At 39.2% G+C, this 24,991-nt stretch overlaps 1 protein-coding gene across 3 annotated transcripts in view; it reads right to left on the reverse strand.

Moving 5' to 3' along the window:
• Positions 1–24,600, reverse strand: part of ube2o (ubiquitin-conjugating enzyme E2O) — a 45,073-nt gene extending 20,473 nt beyond the window's left edge. For 2 of the 3 annotated variants that reach the window (XM_057842740.1, XM_057842742.1), the window contains exons 1-11: positions 24,041–24,599; positions 10,689–10,748; positions 10,485–10,595; positions 9,995–10,092; positions 9,865–9,928; positions 9,497–9,637; positions 8,936–9,045; positions 4,211–4,361; positions 4,024–4,081; positions 571–700; positions 49–204 (exon numbers count right to left, since the gene is read on the reverse strand). In XM_057842740.1, coding sequence (XP_057698723.1) covers positions 49–204; positions 571–700; positions 4,024–4,081; positions 4,211–4,361; positions 8,936–9,045; positions 9,497–9,637; positions 9,865–9,928; positions 9,995–10,092; positions 10,485–10,595; positions 10,689–10,748; positions 24,041–24,475 — 1,514 coding nt within the window. In that variant the 5' untranslated portion in view covers positions 24,476–24,599. Of the gene's footprint in view, positions 1–48; positions 205–570; positions 701–4,023; positions 4,082–4,210; positions 4,362–8,935; positions 9,046–9,496; positions 9,638–9,864; positions 9,929–9,994; positions 10,093–10,484; positions 10,596–10,688; positions 10,749–24,040 lie in introns of all 3 variants that reach the window. The other variant, XM_057842741.1, reaches the window with a different exon arrangement.
• Between the last annotated feature and the right edge of the window lie 391 nt (positions 24,601–24,991).

Below are 24,991 nucleotides of genomic sequence, written 5' to 3' on the forward strand. Positions count from 1 at the left end.
AGATGGAAGTGACCAAACTTGATGAGATTAATGATTTGTCCATCTCACCTGTCTCCTGGTTTGAACACACGGGAGAACATGGTCCTCTTCTTCTTGTGCTTCCTTTTCAGGTTACGTATAGACAGCGGGATGCTCTTCTTGCGGTTAGTCCCCTGACCGCCGCTTTGGGAGGAAGCCGTAGAGCTAGCCGATGATGTAAGAGAGCTACAACACAATTAAAAATAGACTGATTTTATTTCCCTCCCCGTTCTTGCTATTCTATAAAATATTTAACACATGTAACAGGCTAGCCATGTCAGTAGTTGTTGGTAAGTTTGTTATTCTGAGCTGTCTTCATTTTTCTGCAAATGTTAAGTCATTATCTGCCATTGACGGTAATAGAGGAACCATAGCTGCTTTAAAAGTAAGATTCTTCATTGTGTACCAACAAAACTGATACTTTTTTTTAAAACAAATTCATCCATTCAAAATTGAGTACACACTAATAAAAGTACACACCATTATATTTCAGAAAAACTAAATACTCAGGAATTTTAAAACATGTGTAAAATGATAGCGCAGCAGACAGACCTAGTGTCATCTGAATCTTCAGCTGCCTCGTCATCAGCGTCCTGCTCGGCATGTTCGGCAGGAATGTCCTGCTGGTCGTTTGGGCAATTATTGTACTGATGGGAGTCAGTTTGTTCCAAATTATGCTCGCCTGGTGAGCACAAAAAAGGGCATAGTTGAGCAATTCGAAATTAATCTTATATCTGAAAAAGTAAATAACACACCAATAATACGTTCTAAAATACGTGACGGACAATGTGAGGAGAAAGGGTGACATATGTTTTCCTCTAAGCAAACTAAAAAATATCAGTTAAGTTTACACGTTTTCTCGCATTGGAAGTTATCAGTGTTTTTTTATCTAGGGTAAGGGGTATTGAAAATATGATTTTAAAAAAAGTGGTATTAGGTCTCACTTTACTGTAAACCCCAGTTAACGTGTAAACTGAGACAAACGAGAAATGAAAAGGGGAGAGTGTACCAGTTATTTTTTTTCTGAAACAGCTATAACAACAAATATTAGGAAAGTTAAAATCCTGACAGAGACTAACAACCACACACTGCAAAATGAACGTCACACTTGTAACAGAATCTTGAGGTTTAGTCAGTTGAACATTTTTTTTCTGAACACTTGAAATACAACATATTATAATTCTGTCATTTGAATATTAATCAAAATATTTAGAAGAGCCAGTTATACTCGTCTTTTCAAAAAATTAGCATATTGTGATACAGTTCATTATTTTCTGTAATGTACTGTTAAACATTAGACTTCAAGCCTTTTATTGTTTTAATATTGATGATTTGGGCAAAAAAGTCAAGAAAACCCAAAAATCCCTATCTCAAAAAATTAGCATATCATGTAAAGGTACTCTAAAGAAGCTACTAACCTAATCATCTAAATCAACGAATTAATTCAAAATCCCTGCAGAAGATTCCTGAGGCTTTTGCAAACTCCCAGCCTAGTTTATTACTCAAAACCGCAAACATGGGCAAGACTCTCGACCTGACTGCTGTCCAGAAGGCCATCATTGACACCCTCAAGGAAGAGGCTAAGACACAGAAAGAAATTTCTGAGCAAATAGGCTGTTCCCAGAGTGCTGTATCAAGGCACCTCAGTGCCAGTCTTTGGGAAGGAAAAAGTGTGGCATGAAATGCTGCACAACCAGAAGAGGTGACCGCACCCTGAGAAAGATTGTGGAAAAGGGCCAATTCCAGACCTTGGGGAACCTGCAGAAACAGTGGAGTGAGTCTGGAGTAGAAACATCCAGAGCCATCGTGCACAGGCGTGTGCTGGAAATGGGCTACAGGTGCCGCATTCCCCAGGTCAAGCCACTTTTGAACCTGAAACAGCGGCAGAAGCGCCTGACCCGGGCTAGAGAGAAGCAGCACTGCTCAGTGGTCCAAAGTACTTTTTTCAGATGAAAGCGAATTTTGCATGCCATTTAGAAATCAAGGTGCCAGAGTTTGGAGGAAGACTGGGAAGAAGGAAATGCTAAAAAGCCTGAAGTCCAGTGTCAAGTACCCATAGTCAGTGATGGTCTGGGGTGCCATGTCAGCTGCTGGTGTTGGTCTACTGTGTTTTATCAAGGGCAGGGTCAATGCAGCTAGCCATCAAGAGATTTTGGAGCACTTCATGCTTCCATCTGCTGAAAAGCTTTATGAAGATTTCATTTTTCAGCACGACCTGGCACCTGCTCACAGTCCCAAAAACACTTGTAAATGGTTTACTGACCTTGGCATTACTGTATTGGCCTGCCAACTCTCCTGACCTGAACCACATAGAGAATCTGTGGGATATTGTGAAGAGGAAGTTGAGAGACACCAGACCCAACACTGTGGATGAGCGTAAGGCCGCTATCGAAACATCCTGGGCCTCCATAACACCTCAGCAGTGCCACAGGCGGATTGCCTTCATTCCACGCCGCATTGAAGCAATCATTTCTGCAAAAGGATTCCCGACCAAGTATCGAGTGCACAGCTGATATAATTAATTGAAGGCTGACTTTTTTTGTACTAAAAAAAACACTTTTTTGTATTGGTCGGATGAAATATGCAAATTTGAGATTTTTGTTTTTTCTTGATTTTTTTGCCAAAATCATCAATATTAAAACAATAAAAGACTTGAACTACTTCAGTTGTGTGTAATAGGGATGGAAAAAACGAGGCTTTCCGAAACAATGAACCACTTTTTAGACAATTCCCCTAAATTGAATCACTGTTTGGAGGCGTTTGACACACTGCAAGAGCTCCATCTACTGGATAAACAGTGCACGTTTCTTTTTAAAACTAAAGTTGTAAAATTGCCTCAGCATTACATATCTTCAATAGAATTAAGTGGATGTCGTCTATTTCAACCAGGAGATCATGTCGTCATTAAGTGTGATTTACACAATTAAAGTTGACCTTTTTAAGCCCGTGTCATTGCTTTGTCTGTGAAGATGTGTTCAAAGCAGTATTCGTAATACACGACAGTCCTAGTCTTGTAAGTGGCTCGTGCTATATGTCGGGGAGGTAACTATGTATTGTTAGTTTTTTGGTAAATATTACAGTACAGTAAGCACAGTGCTTGGGAACAGGAATATTATTTATTGCATACTGTAAGGATTTCCAAAATCATAAGATGGAAATAATTGAGCCGGATAAAAGAAAGGTTTGTGAAATATATATTTTTTTAGTGAAATATATAGTTTTTTAATTAAGTACAGTTTCTGGAGGGGTGGTTGTGTCGTATTTGTATCTAATCTAAATATATAAACGTATGCCACTATCTAGTGTATAACAATGTGAATGAATTTAATGAAATTCAAGTGATAATGATATTCCCACTCCAGACTTGAAAATGAGCAAATGTTTGTAGGACTTGCGAAAATTCCTCCTCTCTAAAAACCGCCGAATAACTGCGTTATTCTGCCACTTTTTATTGCGTTCCCACCGATTGAGCGGGCGGGCTCCCATTGAGTTTTCATTTTTTTGTGGAAACAGTGTGACTCGCTGACACAACTGACGTTTGAGGTCACGTGACTTTTGGCTTGCTCGACGCAGTTTTCGGAACATTGCTTTGACACGCCTCTACCTCATTTGCTCAAATCAGATTCCAGCAGGAAGGCCTGAGCATCCCATCTCTAGTGTGTAATGAATCTAAAATATAGGAAAGTCTAATGTTTATCAGTACATTACAGAAAATAATGAACTTTATCACAATATGCAAATCCAAATTGTCATCCCTTCCTTGTTACATCAATGGTGCGAGGTAAAGGCCTCCAACTTGCTTGGTTTCTCAACAACTGCAAAAAACATCTCCGTAAACCTTAATCAGTGATAAAAAAATTCTTACTTAATTCTCAGCCTGAGAATAAAGTATCTCACTTTAAAAGTGAAAATCCTGTCAACCCCCCCCCCCCCCCCCCAACTGGCTTTAATCCTATTCCATAGAAATGCCATGTTTGCTCCTCAGAATACAGAGTGTCTCAGCACCTTGTGTACTGACGTTTTCAGTCTTCTTTGCAGAGTCCTTCTTGAAAATTCTTTTTAACTGCAAGACACACACACAAGCGAGGCAAGGATCACATCTTCGACAGTATCACTTCATGTCTCTTGTGATGTGAATGCGTAGAGATGACTTTTCAAGATAATTATCAAAAATGAATCTTGTAATCCGTACCTTTTTGGCTACGGGGTCCATTTGTAGGATAGTGGGCTTTTCAGGTCCTTCAAATGTGATGTGTGTGGCGTCCCCATTTTCAGGCAACACATACAGCCCCCTGTTTCCAAGCTGTGTCTGGGTGTGGTCATAGTAACCCAGGCGCCTCACTCTAAACCCAGTGGGAACAGCAACATAAATCAGCTTGCATTACGCATGGTACAACCCTAATTCCAATTAGGAGAAAATAAGAACACAATGATTTTCAAACCATATTGAACTCATATCTTATTGGACATAAATACAATTTATTTAATGTTCAAACTGATATTTTATTGTTTTCCACCAAATAAGCATTGAATTAGAGTTTCATGGTTGCAACGCATTCCCAAAAAGCTGGGGCGGTTAGCAAAAACACTGAGAAAGCTAAGGAATGCTCACCAATCACCTGTATGGAACATCCCACAGGTGAACTGACTGATGATTGGGTATAAAAGGAGTTTCCGTGAATTGCTTAGTCCGGGGGTCGGCAACCCGTGTTTTAAGAGCCGCATGCGGCTTTATCTCTGCCCTAGTGGCTCCCAAAATGTTTGAAAATGGAAAAAGATGGGGGATGAAAATATATTTCTTGTTTTGATATGGTTCCTGTTGATGTAGGAGGACAAAAATGACACAAACATTCTTAACGTTTTCCAATGCTGTAAAAATGTGTTGAATATTAAATTTCAACATTTCCGTCAACGAAGATTTGCGTCATAGCCTGCGACACACGTTTCTATCAGCAGGGTGACTGTTGTAAACCAACCGGCGGCTGTGTGATGGGCCATGGATCCGAAAGGGAAAAAGAGAAAAATAACTGAGGAGAACAGCTGATTCAACGTTTCTTGGATCGAATCATTTGCATTCATTGCCAATGCGGAAGGACTGCCTGAATGTTTACTCTGTGGCAAGAAGTTGTCAAATAACAGAGTAATGTGGAAAGATTTCCAGGAAAGGCATGCTACATTTGCAGCAGAGTACCAAGTTGGGAGAAAAAGTGCGATTGCATTACTTCTGAAGAACTTAGAGGAGCGCAAAAATAGATTTAAGAAGTGGATCGCATCAGCGAACTCCACTACTGCTGCAAGGTTTGTTGCAACCCGGGAGATAATAAAGCGTGGAAAACCGTTCACAGATGGTGAGTACATGAAGGAGACATTCATCAACATATCAGAACACCTATTTGCAGACTTCTAAAACAAAACTGAGATAACAAAGAAAATCAAAGACCCGTCCAGATAGGGGTATAATATGCGCATTCCATTTTGTTGTTTTTTTTAAACCTCAAATAAAAATCACAACAAAAATCGGATTTCATTATTGCATTTCTTTAATTTTATAAAAGCAATGAACCAATTAGTTAATATTGTAATGAAGTTAAACTTGAGGTGGCATCATACAACAGAGTAGTCACAAGGTGCGTGGGATGCACTGCAGGAAAAATATACATTAAATCATGAAGGATTATTATGTATTTTCAGCCAACTTAGTCATTTTGATAGTAGGCTAATATAGCTAAAACAGATACATATAGCATGTGTTATCTTCATTATAAGGCTTATGTAAGGCTTTTAATTTTTTGCAGCTCCAGACATATTTGTTTTTTGGTCCAATATGTCTCTTTCAACATTTTGGGTTGCCGACCCCTGGTTTAGTCATTCACAACGTAAGATGGAGCGAGGTTCAACATTTTTTGAAAAAGCGCGTGAGAAATTTGTCCAACAGTTAAAGACAATATTCTGTAAAGTATACAGTGGGAAGAACAAGGATTTGATATTCTGCCAATGGGAAAACCCATTGGCAGTGTATCAAATACTTGTTCTCCCCACTGTAATTGCAAGGAATTCAGGGATTTCATCCTCTACGGTCCATAATATCATCAAAAAACAGCAAGGCTGAAACCCAACATTGATCAACAACACCCAGCAGAAACGCCACCAGACTCTCTGGGCTCGAGCTCATTCAAGATGGACTGATGCAAAATGGAAAAGAGTTTTGTGGTACGACGAATACACATTTCAATTTTTTTTTTCTTAAATAATTGTGGACATCATGTCTCCCCCGGGGCAAAGAGGAAAAGAACTATCCCGACAGTTATGGACGCAAAGTTCAAAAGCCAATATCTGGGATGATGTGGCTGTGTTAGTGTCAATGACATGGGTACCTTACACATCTAGTAAGGCAGCATTATTGCTGAAAGCAGTGTTGTTTTCATCAACGATGACTATAACGAAAATATTTCGTCGATGAACAATTTTTTTCACAACGATGACAATACAATAATGAGTTAAAACGTGACTTGGGAGAAAAACGCAAGGACTTGAAGGCCAGTATTCATCTGACAAGGCGAGAACGAGATGAAAATGTGCAAGTTTCCGTCACATGCTCACAATGTGTGACATTTATGTCTAGTTAGCCTGCATCGTAGCAGTGTCTGGCTGTGTCATTCATGTGACGTGCTGTGCAATCAAAGAGAGTTGGTACCAAATTGATGAAGAATACCCATCAAGTCCATGCCTCAGAGACTGCAAGCTGCCATAAAAGCCAGAGGTGGTGCTACTAAATACTAGAGATGTGTTTTGTCATTTCTTTGTTTGTTTCTCAGGATTCCATTTTTTTTCTTCAGAATGGAGTGATTCCATATATATTTCCATGCACTTAATCTATAAAAGTAACATTTACTGACCACCACAATGTTTTTTATTCATTTTATTTAGTGTTACTGAATGCTAAAGAGTTGCACTTTTGAAGTAATTCATTTATTTTTCAAGCTTTTTATCAGAGTTTGTTCTACATGATAAAATGTCCGAGTAAGTGCTCGTCCGAGACTGGAGATTCTATACTTTTTGCTAAGGGTTGTATTCCAGACCTGTCTCCCATTGTTTGGGTAAAACAAAAATGAAAGACCCTGGACTGTTGAACTGCTGAAGGAGTACATCAAACAAGAATACGAAAGAATGCGAAAGCTTTTTTGGAATGTGTTGCAGCCATAAAATTCAAAGTTAATGACTATTTGCTAAAAACAATAGTTATTCAGTTTTATACATTAAATATCTTATCTTTTTTGTGTATGATGATTTGCAAAACATTGTATTCTGTTTTAATTTACAGTGGTGTGAAAAAATATCTGGACCTTTTGGAATTTTTCACATTCCTGCATAAAATCACGATTAAATGTGATCTGATCTTTTTCAATGCTTTAACATTTATAGGTTTTCATAATTTAATGAGGATAACATGTAAACAGTGACAAAGGGGGGGGGGGATAAGTAAGTGAACCCTCTGCCTAAGGAGACTTAAACAGCAATTGAAATTTTTTTTTACCAAACATATTAAGTCAGGTGTGTGCCCAATCACTGATGAGGGGTTTAACGCTGCCCTGCCTACCATAAAACACACACCGGGTAAGAACGGTCTAGATGAGTGACATTGTCTGATTTGCATCATCACTCGGTCAAAAGAGCTGTCTGAAGACCTGTGGGAAAGGATACAAAACCATCTCTAAAAGTCTGGATGTTCATCAATTGACAGTCAGAGAAGTTGTCTATAAATGGAGAGTTTGGCACTGTTGCTTCTCTCCCAAGGAGTGGCCGTCCACCAAAGATGACGCTAAGAGTTCAGAGCAAAATACTCAGAGAGGTAAAAAAAAAGAACCTTAGAGTGTCTGCTAAAGACTTACAGAAATCACTGGCACAGTCCAATATCTCTGTGCTCACATCAACTACATGTAAAACTATGGCCAAGAATGGTGTTCATGGGAGGACTCCATGGAGGAAGCCACTGCTGTCTAAAAAAAAAAATGTTGATCGTTTAATGTTCGCAAAAAGGTTTTGGCAAAATATTTTGTGGACTGATTAAAACCAAAGTTTAATTGTTTGAGAGGAACACGCACCGTCATGTGTAAAGGAAAAATGGAGGAGCTCACCAACATCAACACCTCATCCCACCATGAAGCATGGTGGAGGGAGCATCATGATTTGGGGCTGTTTTGCTACTTCAGGGCCTGGACAACTTGCAATCATTAATGGAAGAATGAATTCATAAGTTTATCAGGATGGTTTGCAGGAAAACCTTTCTGTCCGACAGTTTAAGCTAAAAAGAGGATGGATGCTGCAACAAGACAATGATCCAAAACACAGAAGTAAATCAACTTCAGAATGGTTTCAGGAGAACAAAATACACGTTTTGGAGTGGTCAAGTCAAAGTCCAGGCTTGAACCCCACTGAGATGCTGTGGCATGACCTAAAGATTCATGCCAGACATCCCAGGAATCTGACTGAGCTGCAGCAGATTTGTAGAGAAGAATGGGCCAAGATTAGTCCTGATCGATGTACCAGAATGATCTGCAGCTACAGGAAGCATCTGGTTGAAGTTATTGCTGCCAAAGGGGGTGCCACAAAATATTAAATGTGATGGTTCACTTACCTTTTTTTCCCCCTTATGTTATGGTTTGCATTATCCTCATTAAAATATGAAAACCTATAAAATGTTGGGTGGTTTTAGTTCAAGCAGACCCTGTTTTTCATCTGTGTGATTTTGACAAAGATCAGATAGCATTTGGTGGTGATTTTATGCAGAGATGTGAGAAATTGCAAAAGGTTCTGATACTTTTTCATACCACTGTATGTTTAATTCAATGTCCCAATTTAACTGGAATTGTATAATATGACATATGCACAAGCAGTATCAGTAGGGAGGCAGACCAACCTGCAGAGGTTTTCCTGGGTGATAGTGGAGGATGGAGGACAGATGCTGTCAGATCCCTTTGGGGAGTAGCTTTTCGTGATCCACGTAACCTTCAGCTCAGAAACTTTTAGCTAATTAGATCACATTGACACCAGTGAGAAAGCAGAAAAAGAAAAAAAACTAAAAGCAGAAATAGACAAAGCCAGCTAAATAATTTCTGGTCACTAACATGTATAATTAGTGGAGATGTACCGTAATAATTATGCCATGTTATTAATTAGTTAGTTGCATGTAGAACAACACAACATAATCTAACCACCTTACATCCACATTCACCACATTCCCATTAAAGCCCTGTTATAAATTTACATTATGTCAAGTAGTGTTAGACACAAAGCTGCCAGTGTGTGGTTATACCATATTTTCCAACCTAATGTTGTAATGCCAATGTTTTTTTTTTAAATAACTCATTGGCTGTCAGACATTAAACATGTCATTGTCATGAAAAATAAACATTGTCCAATCTTTCTCGAAAATATAACAAGTGCACAGTCCAAAATAAATGACAAATGATTACTATACCTCTTCCACTACTGCCCTGAACCTAAGCTTCTTGCAGAGGACAGGTTTGACTCCTGACAGCCACTGGACATTAGAGAAGACTTTAGAAGGACCCATCAGGACTTGGCCTGGATAGAACCCACACTCATCAAAGAAAAGGCTCTGGGGAAAAAATAACAACAACAAACGGCTGAGCCAACAGAAGACACGGCTTACATCTACACGTCTTAATGTATTTATGTAAGTTAGACATTGATAGTTTAAGCAACACTTATAAACATGGTAAAATGTCATTATACAAAACCAAAAACACCATCTATTGTCATGTGACCCAAAACCAAAGGCACTGAGCAGCGGTAAATGCAATTAAAGGTACTCAATTTTCATACCGGGTCATTAAAATGAGGACTGACATCGTACAGCTTGGCACCATCCTCTACGCTCATCGAACATCTGGAAAAGCAGAGTACAGGGGTTAGATAGTGACACGCGTGCACAAATGAATACAAATTGGCCTACCTGGCTCCATTGGAGAGTTTGAGGATTATGTGATTGGTGAAATCGTACACTTTGCCCAGCCAAAAGTCGTAGGCTATGTAATCACCATACATGAAAGACTGGGGAAACAAACATTCAAAATTCAACTCAAGGATGACACACCAGACTGGATTAAGAACAGTACATTTATGGGTTTTGTTACAATTTTATTCCTGCTGACCAGCAAATTAAATAATTAAAGTAGAAATACATTTTTAAAAAAACACAAAAAAACATTGAAAACTCAAATTGTATTACTGGGCACTGCTATATTCCAAGTACAGTATCAAAAAAGTGGTGATATCAAGAAGTTGTTGTTCGTAATGTAGTGTTAATTTGATCTTGGCGAGTTCTGGTCTCCAGCAAGTCTCGGTTTCTGATAGTGTAGTCTTTGAGCACAACGCTACTTGATTGTTTCATTTGGTATATTTGACTGTAAATTTATAACTAGGGCATAAATGTGAATAATTACCCAAATAGGCTGTAGTTCTTTGCTGTTGACAGGATATAGTACACAGTTTGTGCCCACTATTTTCACTGTGCACTCGATGTCCACGTTGGTCACAATACCACACTGACTGTCCTGGAATTAAACAAACTGATTAATACAAAATATCGTATTTCTGGAATAATATTTTTAACAAACAAACAAAAAAGCAGTACTTTTCCTTCTTACATTTGAATTATTGCGCCGAACAATATCTCTGATGACGATGGATCGATCTTCGAGCATCAGCTGTGGAGGCATAGAATACAAATGTTAGCTTACTGAGCCTTTTAGTTTAAATTTAAAAAAGCTGGGTGAAAGCAGCATCAAGAATTTTCCATCATCGAGAAACCATACCAGTATTACATGCCAGACTGACCAAAAAATAATGCCACATTTTATTAGAAAATATTTTATCTACAAATATTTTTCCTGTACTGTTAGATTGGTAAATCTACGTAGTTCTGTGGACACTGTGCAAATTTCTACTTTGGATGGAGAAATAAAAACACTTAAAAAGGCAAATATTGAAGCCATTCCAAACAATGTGAAAAAACAGTGATGTGTTGCAATGTTTCCTCTGCAGTGTCTGTATTCTGGAAGACGGAAGTATATTGCGTGGACTGAGTTTTAGCATTGTATCACCCTGTTCCCATTCATCACTATTGCAAAATACATAGTCTAGTGTTGCAGCTATCGATTATTTTAGTAGTTGATTAATCGATTAACTTTTTAGTTCGAATAATCGAGTAATCGGTTAAGGAACATAAAAAAATTACATGAGCTGAGCCTCAAACGGTATAAAAAAAATAAAAATAAAATAAAATATAAATAAAATATAAATATATATATTTAGATAAATAATAAAATATAAATAAAAATAAATGAGGATCCATCTACAACAAAAGAACAGTTGGCTAACTTGCATAGCAAAAGTTCGCTAAATTAAATGCTATAAAATGCTAACTTTTTTTACAGTGCTGTTAACAAACACTTCGGACACATATTCCCACTAAAATGGCTAAATATACCTATAAACTAAATTACGAATGCATTAAAAAATCATTAGCTCAAACAAAAACTAAAATTTAAAAAAAAAAAAATTATTGAAATATTCTAAATAAGATTAAAATAAATGCAGTCCTTTAGGTGAGCCTAAACCCACAGCCACAGCTCAACATTATTACAATCAAAACAAAAGTAATTGAAATATTTTCCATAAAAAGCACGTGTATGACTCGTATCGCGATTACATCACACACACACTCTTTTACAACACAGAGTTACCAGAGAGGAAATAACACGTTTTACCACCGCTAGACACAGTTAACAGTAAACACGCTCTCGTACAGAAGCTGGTGGGAAACGTTCATGACAGCGTTTACTAACCTTTAATTTTGTATCAATGCGAAATCATATTGGAGGTATTGCCTCCCTGGCAGCCACCCTCCGCAAACATGTTTTACATGTCGGTTGGCCTTCCTCTAAGCCGCGGCCGTATGTAACTTTTCTGTAGCCGAAGTATTCCCATGCCAGGGATTTCGTTTTTTTCGATGGGGGAAAAAGTTCAGTAGTTTCACCTCCTCAAGTCCATCGTGTAGCAAAGCTGACTCACTGACACAGAGCAACAACCAGTGGGGGAGGGTTGAGCCTTGCAACTGCAAGCGAGGGATTTCGCCATGCATTTTTGGGACATAAAAAATAGCTGATACCCTAGGGACGGTATGACGGAAAATTTTTGCGGTTTTGAAACCAGTAATCGGCACATTTGTACTTGGCGGTCTAAAAACATGCACATAGAAATACAGTAAACATCTCATTGTGTAAAATACGTGGGCCTATGTCCTCCTTCCCCAGAATGTAAAGTTAAATGAGATGGCAGGCTGTTTTTGCTTGGCTCAATTAAGACACATACTGAGGAACATGAAAAGTGCAAGGATGAAGGTAGTGCACAATAATGCAGTTCACAGCCGCGCCTATTTTCTCTTAACAAGGCTTGAGCACCAAAGCTACACTAAGAAGCTTGCTGAGAAGAAATAATGACAGAAGTGATTACTTAAGTATGAAATGGGTCACTTTTTATGTACAGCTCACGAGCAGTGATGTTTGGTGGGCCTACCTTATTAATTTTATAATCTTCAAATTTAGTCACTCATAACTATATTGGACAAGCCTTACATTTGCCTTTGCCATGACCAAGACAACAGCATGATAAATGAAATGCAGTAAGGCCTTTCTTGACATGCTTTCAGTCTCCCGCCCTCATCCTACACCACTTAAGTCATGTTCAGCCCCCCTCTTCTCCTTTTGCAAGTTCCCACCCGTACACCGGTTCTCACATCAGCTCCCAAGCTGGCCAATGATGGGGAATGTTGACGTAATATGCTCCAGACTGGATGCTTGTCCTGCCTTGAGATAATGGATCTCATTTGATCCCTTGCTTCCATTCTTATCCGCAGTTTCTGCCCTGCCCATTAGGGAGGGAGCAGTCTCTCCGCTTCACACATGGGCACAAATGTATTTACATTTACAATAGTCTTTTACTTTGTTCTGGCGATTTCAATTATTGGAATGGCCAAATATCTGCTCCTTACCACATTTGTGCTCATCTTCATTTTCTTAGCCACCACACCCTTATCCTTCTCATGTTTCTGATTGATGCGCTACTTCCGTTTTTGTATGTGCAATTATATCATCCGTTTGTTGTATTGTTTACAGTGTCTTAAGGAAACGTGATAAACAGGGTTGATGTTAGGCACTAGTGCTGTCAGTCCATTGTTTTCTTGGTGGCTAAGTGGTTCCTAGAACTCTGTGCCAATCAATAGCATGCCGCCACTGTGCGCTGTAATGTGGCAGCTACAAGAAACTATCTGGGTTTTATCGTGATTGATTATGTACTTGCTTCTTGTTAAATCGTCAACTATAGAAGTTCTGCCTTTGTCAACCTTTTTTGGGCAGGGGGCACACAACATTGTATATCAATGGAATAGCAGCATATCCGCCACAAAATATGATGGAATGTCTTCATTATCTAGGCTTTAGATTCATATAAAATATTTTTTCTCAAGTAAAAGCAAACTCCTTCAGAGGATCTGCTTAAGTAGTAGCAAATAGTCATCCTCAGTGGGTGGGTTGTGCATAGACATGTGCCGATTACCGGTTTCAAGGTATACTGAGGTATGAAAACGTCAAAGTTTCCAAACCAAAAACATTTCCGTCATACCGTCCCTAAGGTATTAGCTATTTTTCATGCCCCAAAAACGCATGGAGAAATCCCTCGCTTGCAGCTGCAAGGCTCAACCCTCCACCAACGGTTGTTGCTCAGTGTCAGTGAGTCAGCTGTGCGACACGATGGCTGGAGGAGGTGAAACTCCTGAACTATTTCCCCCCATCGAAGAAAACGAAATCGCTGGTATGGGAATACTTCGGCTACAGAAAAGTTACAGACAGCAGCGGCTTCAAAGAGGACGGCTAACAGACATCTAAAACATGTTTGTGGAGGGTGGCTGCCGAGGAGGCAATACCTCCAATATGATTTCGCATTTATACAAAATGAAACGTTAGTAAACACTGCAGTGCTGCAACGATTAATCGATTAACTCGAGTATTCTAATTAAATTTTATTGCTTCGAGTATTCATTTATTTAAAGTGGCGTTGTAATGGTTTGTTTTGAAAGTGTTTGCATTTAGTTTTATTGATTAGGGTGGCTACACTGCCCTCTGGTCTGCCTCATTTCACATGGCTGAATCCAACTACTCCCCGTTAAGACCAACGTAAGCTAAGTTGTTGTTTAAGCAAATGTTTTTTAATGCATTCATAATTCAGTTTATAGGTATATGTATTTAGCCGTTTTTGCAGGAATATGTGTCTGAACTAGCCTGGTACACCAGACTCACCGCTGTTCCAGCTATAGAGTCTGGCGACCAATGAGCGGATCAAATTTCCAGGGGGGAGCAAGCCACAGCAAACAGGCAGCGGAGTGGACCAATCAGCGTCGGACAGTTGGTAAAGCGACACCTCGCGCGGCGCGAGCGGAGAACGGAGAAGTTTATTTAACATGGCTAGCGCAAGACAGCCTGTTGTCAACGACTTGTCTCTATGTGTTTTTGTTTAGTTAAAATTGATTTCACCGTGGATTGGAACATATTCTCGGCTCTCCTGTTCGTCATATGTGTTGTTGTGGAGACGACTTCCCCACGCGGAAGAGTGACGTTGCGCGTTAAGAACACGTCACGCAAATAAACAAATCTGATTGGACGGTTGATTTTGTTCTTGCTCGAGAGGCTGTTAACAGGCTGGGTCCCAGATTATTCTCACAGTGTTTGAAAAATACAGGGAGAACAGTCTGGCCGTGCCAGGCAATGTCTGAACCTTTTTGTTAAAAGCATTGTTTAAAAAAAAAAAAAAATAGCATTTTATAGCATTTCAACTAGCGGACTTTTGCTATGTAAGTTAGCCAATTGTTTTTTTTGTTGTACATAGATCCTCTTTTTTTTTTTTTTCTTTAAATACCATTTGAGGCTCAGCTCAGGTATTTTAATTTTTCATGTTCCTTATCCGATTACCCGATTATTCGAACTAAATAGTTCATCGATTAATCGACTACTATAATAATCGATAGCTGCAGCCCTAAACACTGTTATGAACGTTTCCAACCAGCTACGAGAATTCACTCCAGCTCAATGTGTCTAGTGGTGGTAAAACGTGGTGTTGTTTTCTCTCTGGCAACGATCTGTGTTGAGAAATAGAGTGTATAATGTAAATATGATACGAGTCATACTCACGTGATTTTTATGGAAAATCAATTATTTTTGTTCTGATTGTAATAATGTTGAGCCGTGGCTGTGTGTTTAGCCTCACCTAAAAGACTGCATTTTATTTTAACTTAACATTATACTTATGTTCAAATTTGCTGATGTTTTGAAAAATAAAAATACTGTTCAATGGATTTTTTTAACGCGAATATTTCAAAGTAACACATTTTAGAGCTGTAATTGCAAAACCGTGATGCCGTGAAATTTTGGCTTAACGTTATGATACCGTCAGAATATCATACAGGCACATGCCTAGTTGTGCATAGCAGTGTCATCCTATCCTGTCCTGTCTGACCACTGTCCAGGGAGTGGCTTCCGTGGCACAACAATCCCTTCGGCCCTGACACAAGCCCTGAAGGAGCAGTGTCTTCATTACAATAAAGACATGGCTGTCTCCCACTACCTGCTGTGTCATGCACAAGCTCAGGGATGACCTCACCACACCCCTCCTGCTGCATTGCATCTCTATCCTTGATTTGAGTCGTATGAGATTCAGGCACTGAGCTGGAGATTTAAGCTTAAACGTTTGCCACCAAAGACACCCATTAGGATGGTAGAAAATGGGATGTGGAGGAGTTTAGTAGTGAGCAGCTCACTTTCTTGCTCTTAGCGTAACTGAATCACTCTTCAGAAGTGCAACATGAATTCACTCCCTTTCGGTTAGACATAGCGACACAATCAACTTTCAGTGTAGGTCCTACTTATAATTCAAACCACTGTACAGATGCTTTGGGAGTGTTTCTATGGTAACATGGATACTGGCAAATTAAACACCTTTTTACCTCGTGGCTCCTAGTCTCCGAGGTTCAATTAGTTGCTTCTATGTGGAAATTATGTGTACTCCTCATTAGAAGTGGGAACCTCATGATATGATACGATTTGCAATACAAAGCTCACGATAAAGATGATCTGGCGATACAACGATTATCGATACATTGGTCAGGAAATCATTCTAGGATATTCTACAAATAACTAATAAACAGAAAAACAAGCTTCTGCTGTGAATTGGAATGAGTTTATCATTAGTAGAGGTGGGAATCTTTGGGCACCTAACGATTCGATTACGATTAAGAGGCTCCGATTCGATTATAAATCGATTATTGATGCACCACAACCCCTCCGCTTTTAATTTTTGTACTCTAGTTCCAAAATTGTTCAAAAATCTTCTCAGGCTAAACAAACTACTATTTCAGTATCAAGTTAACCGTTAAAAACAGTAAATAAAATACTCAAGTCCCCATTCTGTATCGGCAGCTTTAAACTACATTCAATTAATTTAATGTTGTGAATCAACCATTAAAGTTAAAATTGCTCCAGTTATTCCATAATTTCCCTTCTGTCTACTTTCGACGTGAAAGTTTTAAAACCGTTTCATCATTTAAAGATAGATTCAAGTCAAGAATTTGCCGATTTGGGTTATTTTTTTTTCTTAGATAAAAAGTAATTAGGTTCACTACAACAGAGCCTTCTAGAGAAGTCTACTGCTTTAAGATGGCGCCTGTTTACTAGCGCGGGATAGTCTGTCATTTCGCATCTAGTTCTTGGTATATGATCTAACACGGCCGTCGTCTGTCATTTCACATCTAGTTCTAGATATATGTGATATCTACCATAGCCGTATGTTACCGTATGTTTGTGACAACTAGCAACTGGGCGCTGTTTGTAGCGGCTGACGGCCGCAGTCAGGTATTGTTTTTTTTTTTTTTATTTATTGGCATGAGTTGAACATATTTACTCTCGGTCCGTTCCTCATTGCGTCCTGAAGACAGCGCTGACTGTGTTTTATTTCCGCTTTACCTGGTGTAATTCAATAATCGGAATTTGGATGTTTGTGAATCGTTCTCGAATGTTCCACGGCCGAATCGCGAATAATCTAAGAATCGGAAATTTCGCACGCCTCTAATCATTAGTAGACGTCCAATCCATTTGAACTGGGAGGGTGGCTTCGTTCATTCGCTGCCATCCCTCCCACTTCAAACGGATTGAACGTCTATGGCCGGTAGTGGCAGCCAATGCCAGGCAATTAGGCAATTTTGGGCCATGTAAGGTAATTTACCTGTTCATTTTCAGTTACTTCCTGTTGATTTTGGGGTATTTTATTGGTCTCTCCCTGTTTATTTTGAGTTACAGAACTGGAAATGACCTAGGAATCACCCAAATGAATAGGCTGTGAATCAAACTCAACAGAAAATGACCTGTAAAAGCCCTAAAATGAACAGCAAGTGACCTGCAAATGCCCTGAAAATCGGACAGAATGACCGTGAATGCTCTGGTTTTGAATGAACAAACATTCCCAGTCTAAATAGATTGGGCGTCGAGCACCGTCAATGTAGCCTTAGAGTTAACTGAGACACTATTATGATGGAAAATTTTGGTAGCAACTTGTTGGTTCATTTATATATTCTTTTTTAGACATTCATACCTTTCCAAAACGTTATCTCGATTCTTGGCAGGAGCATATCGATAACCTTTTTGGGATACAAAGTATCGCGATATAGCACCTTTTCGATATTTTGTCACACTCCAAAGCCTCATGCTAGTGTGAGTTTTATCTGTGTTATATACCATCTTAAAAACATGTTATGTTTGTTAAAGATTCCGAATTGCTAAATTTTCTACGGTGACTATTTATGCGCTTTGCAACTACCTGACAAATGGCCTTAGAAGTACCCCAGTTCACCGTGACCCTCGTGACAATAGGTGTACAGTATACAAAATTTATGCTTCATTTATCATTTGATGTCATCCACTGTCAAATAAGGGGAAAAAAGGTCAATTCCACCACTTACCTGTAAACACTTACTACAGCAATATTTTCAACAACAGTCGTAAAAGCTGTTTGATTTGTGTGTACATGGCTAGATTTGCTTCAGATGAGGTGGTTAGGGTTCCCTAAAAGTGTGATGCTATACGGCACAGGAGATTTTGGCATATAGAGACTGCCCCATAAGGCCACCCTTGAACAAGCATTTGTGGAAATAAATTCATATGGACAACAACTTGAAATAAATGCCTGGTATGGGCTGGATAGCTAAGTAAACAACGGCAATCTTGTTATGTTGACGTACTTCTCTTAGTCTGAGGCTGGAAATGATCGTTTCCAGCTTTCCTCTTTTTTGAGCAACCAGAACATGGACCGATACTAGTTCATGCTTCACTTAATGTTACCAGACAGCAAAAAGTGATTAAACAAAAAACATTTTACCCAACGAATTCCTAAAAGTCTTCTTTTGGAACAGGCACAGGACTCACAGTCCAACTAATGACTGCAATTTTCTTTGTCTTCATGCCGATCAGTTAAAATACTGCATTAGGTAGCATACAACCAATGAACTGGGCACCGCAGATCAATACAGTTTAAATTCTACTGTATAAATGGGTATGGCAGCCATGTACAGACTTCTACACAAAATGACAAATTGCCCTCCAGGGTAAAATACCCCTAATTTAGACAGAATGCCACAACAAGGCAATGACCTAATAGACTATTTGTTCATCTATAATTTACATTTACAGATTGTTGTTGTCTCAGCAGCTCTCAGCTATTAAAACCCTTGTTTTTCTTTGAAACACTAATTTCATGACTGAACATTTCTAATACAACTGATTACATGCTGAGCAAAACAATTGAGAGCAGCAGTTGCCTAAAGGAACCTCTTGGTAACTCACGATACAATATGCGATACAAAGCTCACGATAATGATCTCATGATGTGGTGATACAACGGCTATCAAGAATTCATTGTAGGATATTCTACAAAACAACTAATAAACAGAAAAACAAGATATCGTCATCCTTCTTCTGTATGTTTAGCTCTAGTAAACGTCCAATCCATTTGAACTAGGAGGGTGGCAGCAAATGAAGCCCTCCCAATTCTATAGCCTTCAGCAGCAGCCAATGGCAGGCAACGAAGTCATTTTGGGCCATTTCCAGTCATTACCTGTTGATTTTCAGTCACTTCCCTGCTGATTTTTGGGCATTTTACAGGTCACTTCCTGTTCTGTAACCCAAAATCAAGACCAAAATAAAAGCAAGTGACTGATAATGGCCCCAAATTAAAGGAAGGAGCTAAAAATCAACAGGAAGTGACCTGAAAATCCCCCAAAATTAAACAAAGTGACCGAAAATTAGCAGAGAGTGACCTGAAATGACTCCAAATTAAAAGAAATGCCTAAAAATCAACAGAAAGTTACCTTAAAATGCCCCCAAATTAAAGAAAATGACATTTAATCAATAGGAAGTGACCTGAAAATACCCCAAAATTAAAGGACGCGACTGATGTGACCTGTTCTATAAACCAAAATCAATAGGGAGTGACCCAGGAATGAATAGGCAGAGACTCAAACTCACCAGGAAGTGACCTGTAAATGCCCTAAAATGAAAAGAACGTCACCTGTAAATGCCCCGAAAATCGGAAAGAATGACTGAATGCTCTGGTTTCGAATAAACGAACGTTTTTTTTTTAACTTTGACATCTTTTCAAAACAATATCTCGATTCTTGACATGAGCTTATCAATAACCTTTTAGGATGCAAAATATCATGATATACCACCATTTCGATATTTTGTCACGCTCTTGATTAAAATTCATTAGGAGTTGTCACCTGTATTTGGATACAAAAACATACCTGTCAAGTTGTACGGTTTTGGCGTAATTTGTACAAGTGAGCACTGATTTTTAAATGTGTACGCCTTACGTTCAAAATCTGTACGTTTTTCGTGCATTATGGGGTTTTTTCTCCGGATTTTGTCACCATTTCGGCAACGAGACAATGTGCGTTATTACATTGGTTGAATGACGCGAGAAAAGTCAGAGACACTGAGAGAAAAGAGTGTTTGTTGTGACGCTGTAGCAAACGCGATGCTAGGCGGCTCCAATATTTCCTGACTATAGCCGACAGCCTACAATCTACGCCTAGATATCACATGCTTATAGAACTACATGCGAAATGATAGACGGCAGCGTTAATAAACAGCCGCTATTTTGAAGCAGTAGAGGTCTCAGAAAGGCTCTGTTGTAGTGAAACTTCCTAACGAATTTCGGTAACTTTTTATCTAAAATACTCCTAAATCGGCAAAATCTTGACTTGAATCTATCTTTAAATGATGAAACCGTCTTAAAACTTTAACATGTCGAAAGTAGACAGAAGGGAACTAATGCAAAAACTGTAGCAATTTTCACAACTTTTACAGTTGATTCACACCATTAAACGATTTCCAAACATAGCCAAGGTTACTATGTCTTTTTTTGTTGTCTTTTTAATTAAAAAAAAAAAAAAAACATGAAAGGTAACACCAGTTACTTTGCCAAGTAACTAATTACTCTCACATTCAGGTAACTGAGTTACTTTTTGGGAGAAGTAATTCGTAACTGTAATTAATTACTTTTTAAAAATAAGTTTAACAACACTGGTCATAAAGATGAAGTCTGCAGAATGAAAAGTGACGAAAGCGGAGATTTTATTCTGCCAATTTTTTGCCGAACACAATTTGCCCGCAACTATTGCTGATCACTTCTCAGAATTAGCAAAAGAAATGTTCCCTGACTCAAAGATTGCATCGGTAAGTTCATTTTATCATCAATAGACCTTTTTAATTCATAATTGGCCACACGAACGAACTACCTTCAAGTCAAACCGAATTGTGAGCTGAAGTGCCATGAAGTGCAGCCATCAAGACATGATAAGAAATTGCAAAAGTGCTACGTATAATTATGACAAACGTCACTGTTAAATTTTTATAATCATCATGTAGCTGAAGATATTGATTGTTCTTTGATTGCACCAGGTTATATGTTACAATATTAGCAATAGAGCTGTCCCGACTAGTCGACGTTGTCGACGTCATCGATGACGTTAATGCGTCGACGGGCAAAACATACCGTCGACAGGTAATGACGGGTTAAAAAAAATTACATGCGGCTAACGTTTAGAATGGCAGGCGCTCGCGATACAAGCGGTTGTTACTGGCACCCCCAGGGGGGCCGTTGTTATTTCAATGTGACTGGCGTTGTCAGATTGAGCAAAGAGGAAGAAAGTGGGCGAGCGAGCGAGAGAGAGGGAGCGAGATCGGCGAGTTGGAAAAGTGCGCGGCTAGCGCCAAGTTGAGTGGCTTCATCCCCCACGTTTTTGTTTTGGTCAATAAAAGTATCCTTAAAGAGCCATCCGACACCTCTCGGTGTTTTTATGCACGCCACCGCCTTCCCGAGGAGGAAGTTGGACGAACCCAGACGAACCGACGACAACGAGCCAAGTGAATCGCCGGTGAGGAGTTGAAAACACCGCCGATTCCAAAAAGGGCAGAGATGGTTACACGTGAAAGCGGCATAAAGCCAAAAAAGCGGACCAGAATAACCAGAGCCTGGAATTATTTCAAGGAAAATATGGAGGGTGCCACTGTGTGCACTCTTTGCTAAGCTGATCTCGCATACCACGGTAGCACGTCGGCTATAAACGAACACTTGAAGCTCCGTCACCCAAGTATAATTTTCGAAGACAACAAGAAACAACAAGCTAGCGGATTGTAAGTCCATACAACTCTCTAATGATTTTTTTAATGGAAGTTGCCTTTATGTGCGTCATATCAATGCGCATTTTTATTTAATAAAATAATTGTATATTTTTTAAAATTTGTTAAATTTATTAGGCTCATGGAAGCTCCCACTTAGGGAAAATATATACCTATAACCTGTATATACATAATATAAAAAATATATATGCTTACTGTAATCCATGACTGCACTAATTATACTAGTTATTTAATATTATAAAGTTTTACATATAGTAGTATACTATAAAATTAATACTATTTACTTGATTTTTGTTACTGTGGGTATGTGTGCCTTTCATTCAAAATAATTGTGGTAATATTTCAGTGTGCCCTCTGCGTTATCGTCAGGTTAAAACAAACAAAAGTTGAACAGTTTTTTCCCTCCCCCAAAAATGCGGAATGCACACCGGAAAGAGCATCTGAACTCACACAAAGTATTCTGAAAATGATTGTCCGGGACATTGCAATTCATTTTAACATTTAGAACAATATAGACAATGACATACCGCAAAAAGAGTAAGAATTGTTTTGACTCCTGTTAAAAAGGTGAAGTCACAGTGTTTCCGTTTACATTTTTTTGCACCAGTTAATGCCAGCAGCATTTGACCTCATTGTTTGTGATTTATTATTGATATTTTTGTTATTTATTTATACGTTAATAAAGAATTTAGGTGTTCCAATTTTTTTTTTTTTTTGTAAGTTAATAAGCTTTAACAAAAATTTCATTATTAAATTGGTAAAAAAAAAAAAAAAAAAAGATTAGTCGACTAATCGTAAAAATAATCGGCTGACTAATCAGGAGGAAATTAGTCGTTTGGGACAGCCCTAATTAACAATAAATTCATATTATTTTTAAAATAAGTTTTATTTTTGTTTCATTTTGCTCGCTATATACAACGTTGTAAGATTAGTCACCAATTTGTACGGGCATACGTCACTATTTGTAAAATTGCCAACGGCCTCGGGTTGACAGGTATGCAAAGATTTGGTCAAAGTAGATACACAATAGAATGTGACACGTTATACAGGCTAAAAAGCCTCACAGGCAAACTAAAAAGACAAAGTGAGACATTGAAATACTTCCAGTCTCATCTCTAAAACAAGCCTCTGTGCGCTCTTTCTAGAGCAGTCCTTGTTTTAGGGCCGTGTCCTTTGACAATAGCTTTACATAAAAGCAATGTGACATACAGGGTACATGCAATGAAGAATGTTCTCCATGACCACTGAAAAAATAGCAAAGCAAGGGTCGAGACCAGGCCAGACCTAAGACGAAGTTGAGTAGAATACAAAATGGTTGCACCTTTCAAAAGCAGGTCAGGGGTTATTGTCTCCCTCTAGTTATTTGACACTGAAGCCATTTCTTTTCCTGGTAAACCGTACATCTGACATTCTGTTGTTTCAAGCAATTTTCTTTGAAGGCTAATTTCTGTTGTTTCAAGCAATTTTCTTTGAAGTCTAAAATAAGAAATTAGGACACTGACGCTATTGCAGTGTTCAGTGGTACGCAGTATATCTGCCTGAGAATTCTAAGGTTAGTGGTTTAAATCTACTCTGGCCTTATTTGTGTAGTGTTAATGTTAGGTGTAGCGGTGTACCTTATCCCTAATAAGGATAAAAGAAAATTTATGTTTACTGAGGAAATGAAAATGCACAGTGAGGACACATTTTTTATGAAGCAACCCATTTCCTACAAAGTGAAAAAAACAATACATGACTTGGTTCTTTAATGAATATAAAGGCTCCATCCATGTCACACCCTACTAGGGAGGGAGCTAGCCCAAGTTTAGAAAGAGACAGTCACTAGGCGACGTTATGCACCTGTCGAAAGACGAGTTTTACACTAGCAGACATAAAAGCCACGACACAACTGACAATATGACACTCAGGCCGAGTGACAAATGTTAATAAGAAGTCTTAGTTGTTTGCAAAGAGGTTTAAAAAGCATCAGCAGCTCAGCAAGGGACGGTTGCTACGTTGCTAGCGAGCATGTGTGCTTGCAATGCTAACTTGTTAGCCATGTATGCTAGCTCACCGTCAAAGCAGATGAAAACGCACACAGTGTGGAAACAAGTCCACGTACTATTTTGTCCACGACCAACAAGGACATTACTAGATAGGTGTCATTCAAAGAAACCGGTCAAGTGTCAAGTGTTGACGCATGAACTGTTGCGTGGTACCTTTGTCTCCCTGATGTCCTGCTTCACTCCATCGGGGTACCACTGGACACGGACAAACCCACGACAGAGAGGCCGATTATGGTTGCCCGTAGCGCTCTCTGTGTCCGAACCGCATGGGACTCGTTCACCTCCTTTTCCTCCTCCTCCTCCTCCACCACCACCGCCGGTGTCTCTCCCTCCACCATCATCAAGGTCCGAGTCGGAGTTAAATTCCTCCTCGCCGTGGATCATCCGTACGAGGCCGAACCGGACAGATTCTTTATACTTCCTGGAGACCAAGTCGTGGGTGAAGAGGAGTCGCTGAGAGCCGTCTGTGATGGGAGAAAGGGCCACGGATAACGGCTCGGAGCCCGGGCTGGCCGCTGGGGAAAGGCCCGGGGCCGGGGATGGAGGCTGTGCGGTGTCTGTCGAATCGTGTGCTGCGGGCTCCGCCATAGCTGCTGTTGTCAGGGAGTGATGCTGCCTCTGCTGCTGCTTCTGGTGCTGCTGCTCACGATCAGAACTGTGGGCACGAGAACGCACGTTTACGTAGTTTTGCGCAAGCTGCGTAACTTCAACGCGAGGGTGTCAACGCGCAATCCCGTCTGTCACCGATAGATGTCAGTCAAGTGCTTGTTTTGCTCAATGATCGACAAGTAGTGAGTAAAACTGGAGGATTGTCAAGATATTTAACCGTGTCATCCACAAATTATGATTTTCAAAACATTAAATCTTGAAAAAAAGATGTAATAAAGTGGGGAAGAGCAGAATAATAACGACATTAAAATATGTGTGGCCTATGTGTATTTTTCACTTGAAATTTGATGTATTTCTTTTGTTTTGCTTTAATAATCTCTTGTGACCTCACAAAGCTTAACTCTTTGGTTGCCATCAGAGGTGGGTAGTTACGCGTTACATGTAATCCAGTAACTTTAAGAAAAATGTACTTCCAAGAGTAGTTTTACAAAGCCA

The sequence above is a fragment of the Corythoichthys intestinalis genome, chromosome 8, assembly GCF_030265065.1.
Source record: "Corythoichthys intestinalis isolate RoL2023-P3 chromosome 8, ASM3026506v1, whole genome shotgun sequence".
In the NCBI taxonomy this organism is placed as follows: Eukaryota; Metazoa; Chordata; class Actinopteri; order Syngnathiformes; family Syngnathidae; genus Corythoichthys; species Corythoichthys intestinalis.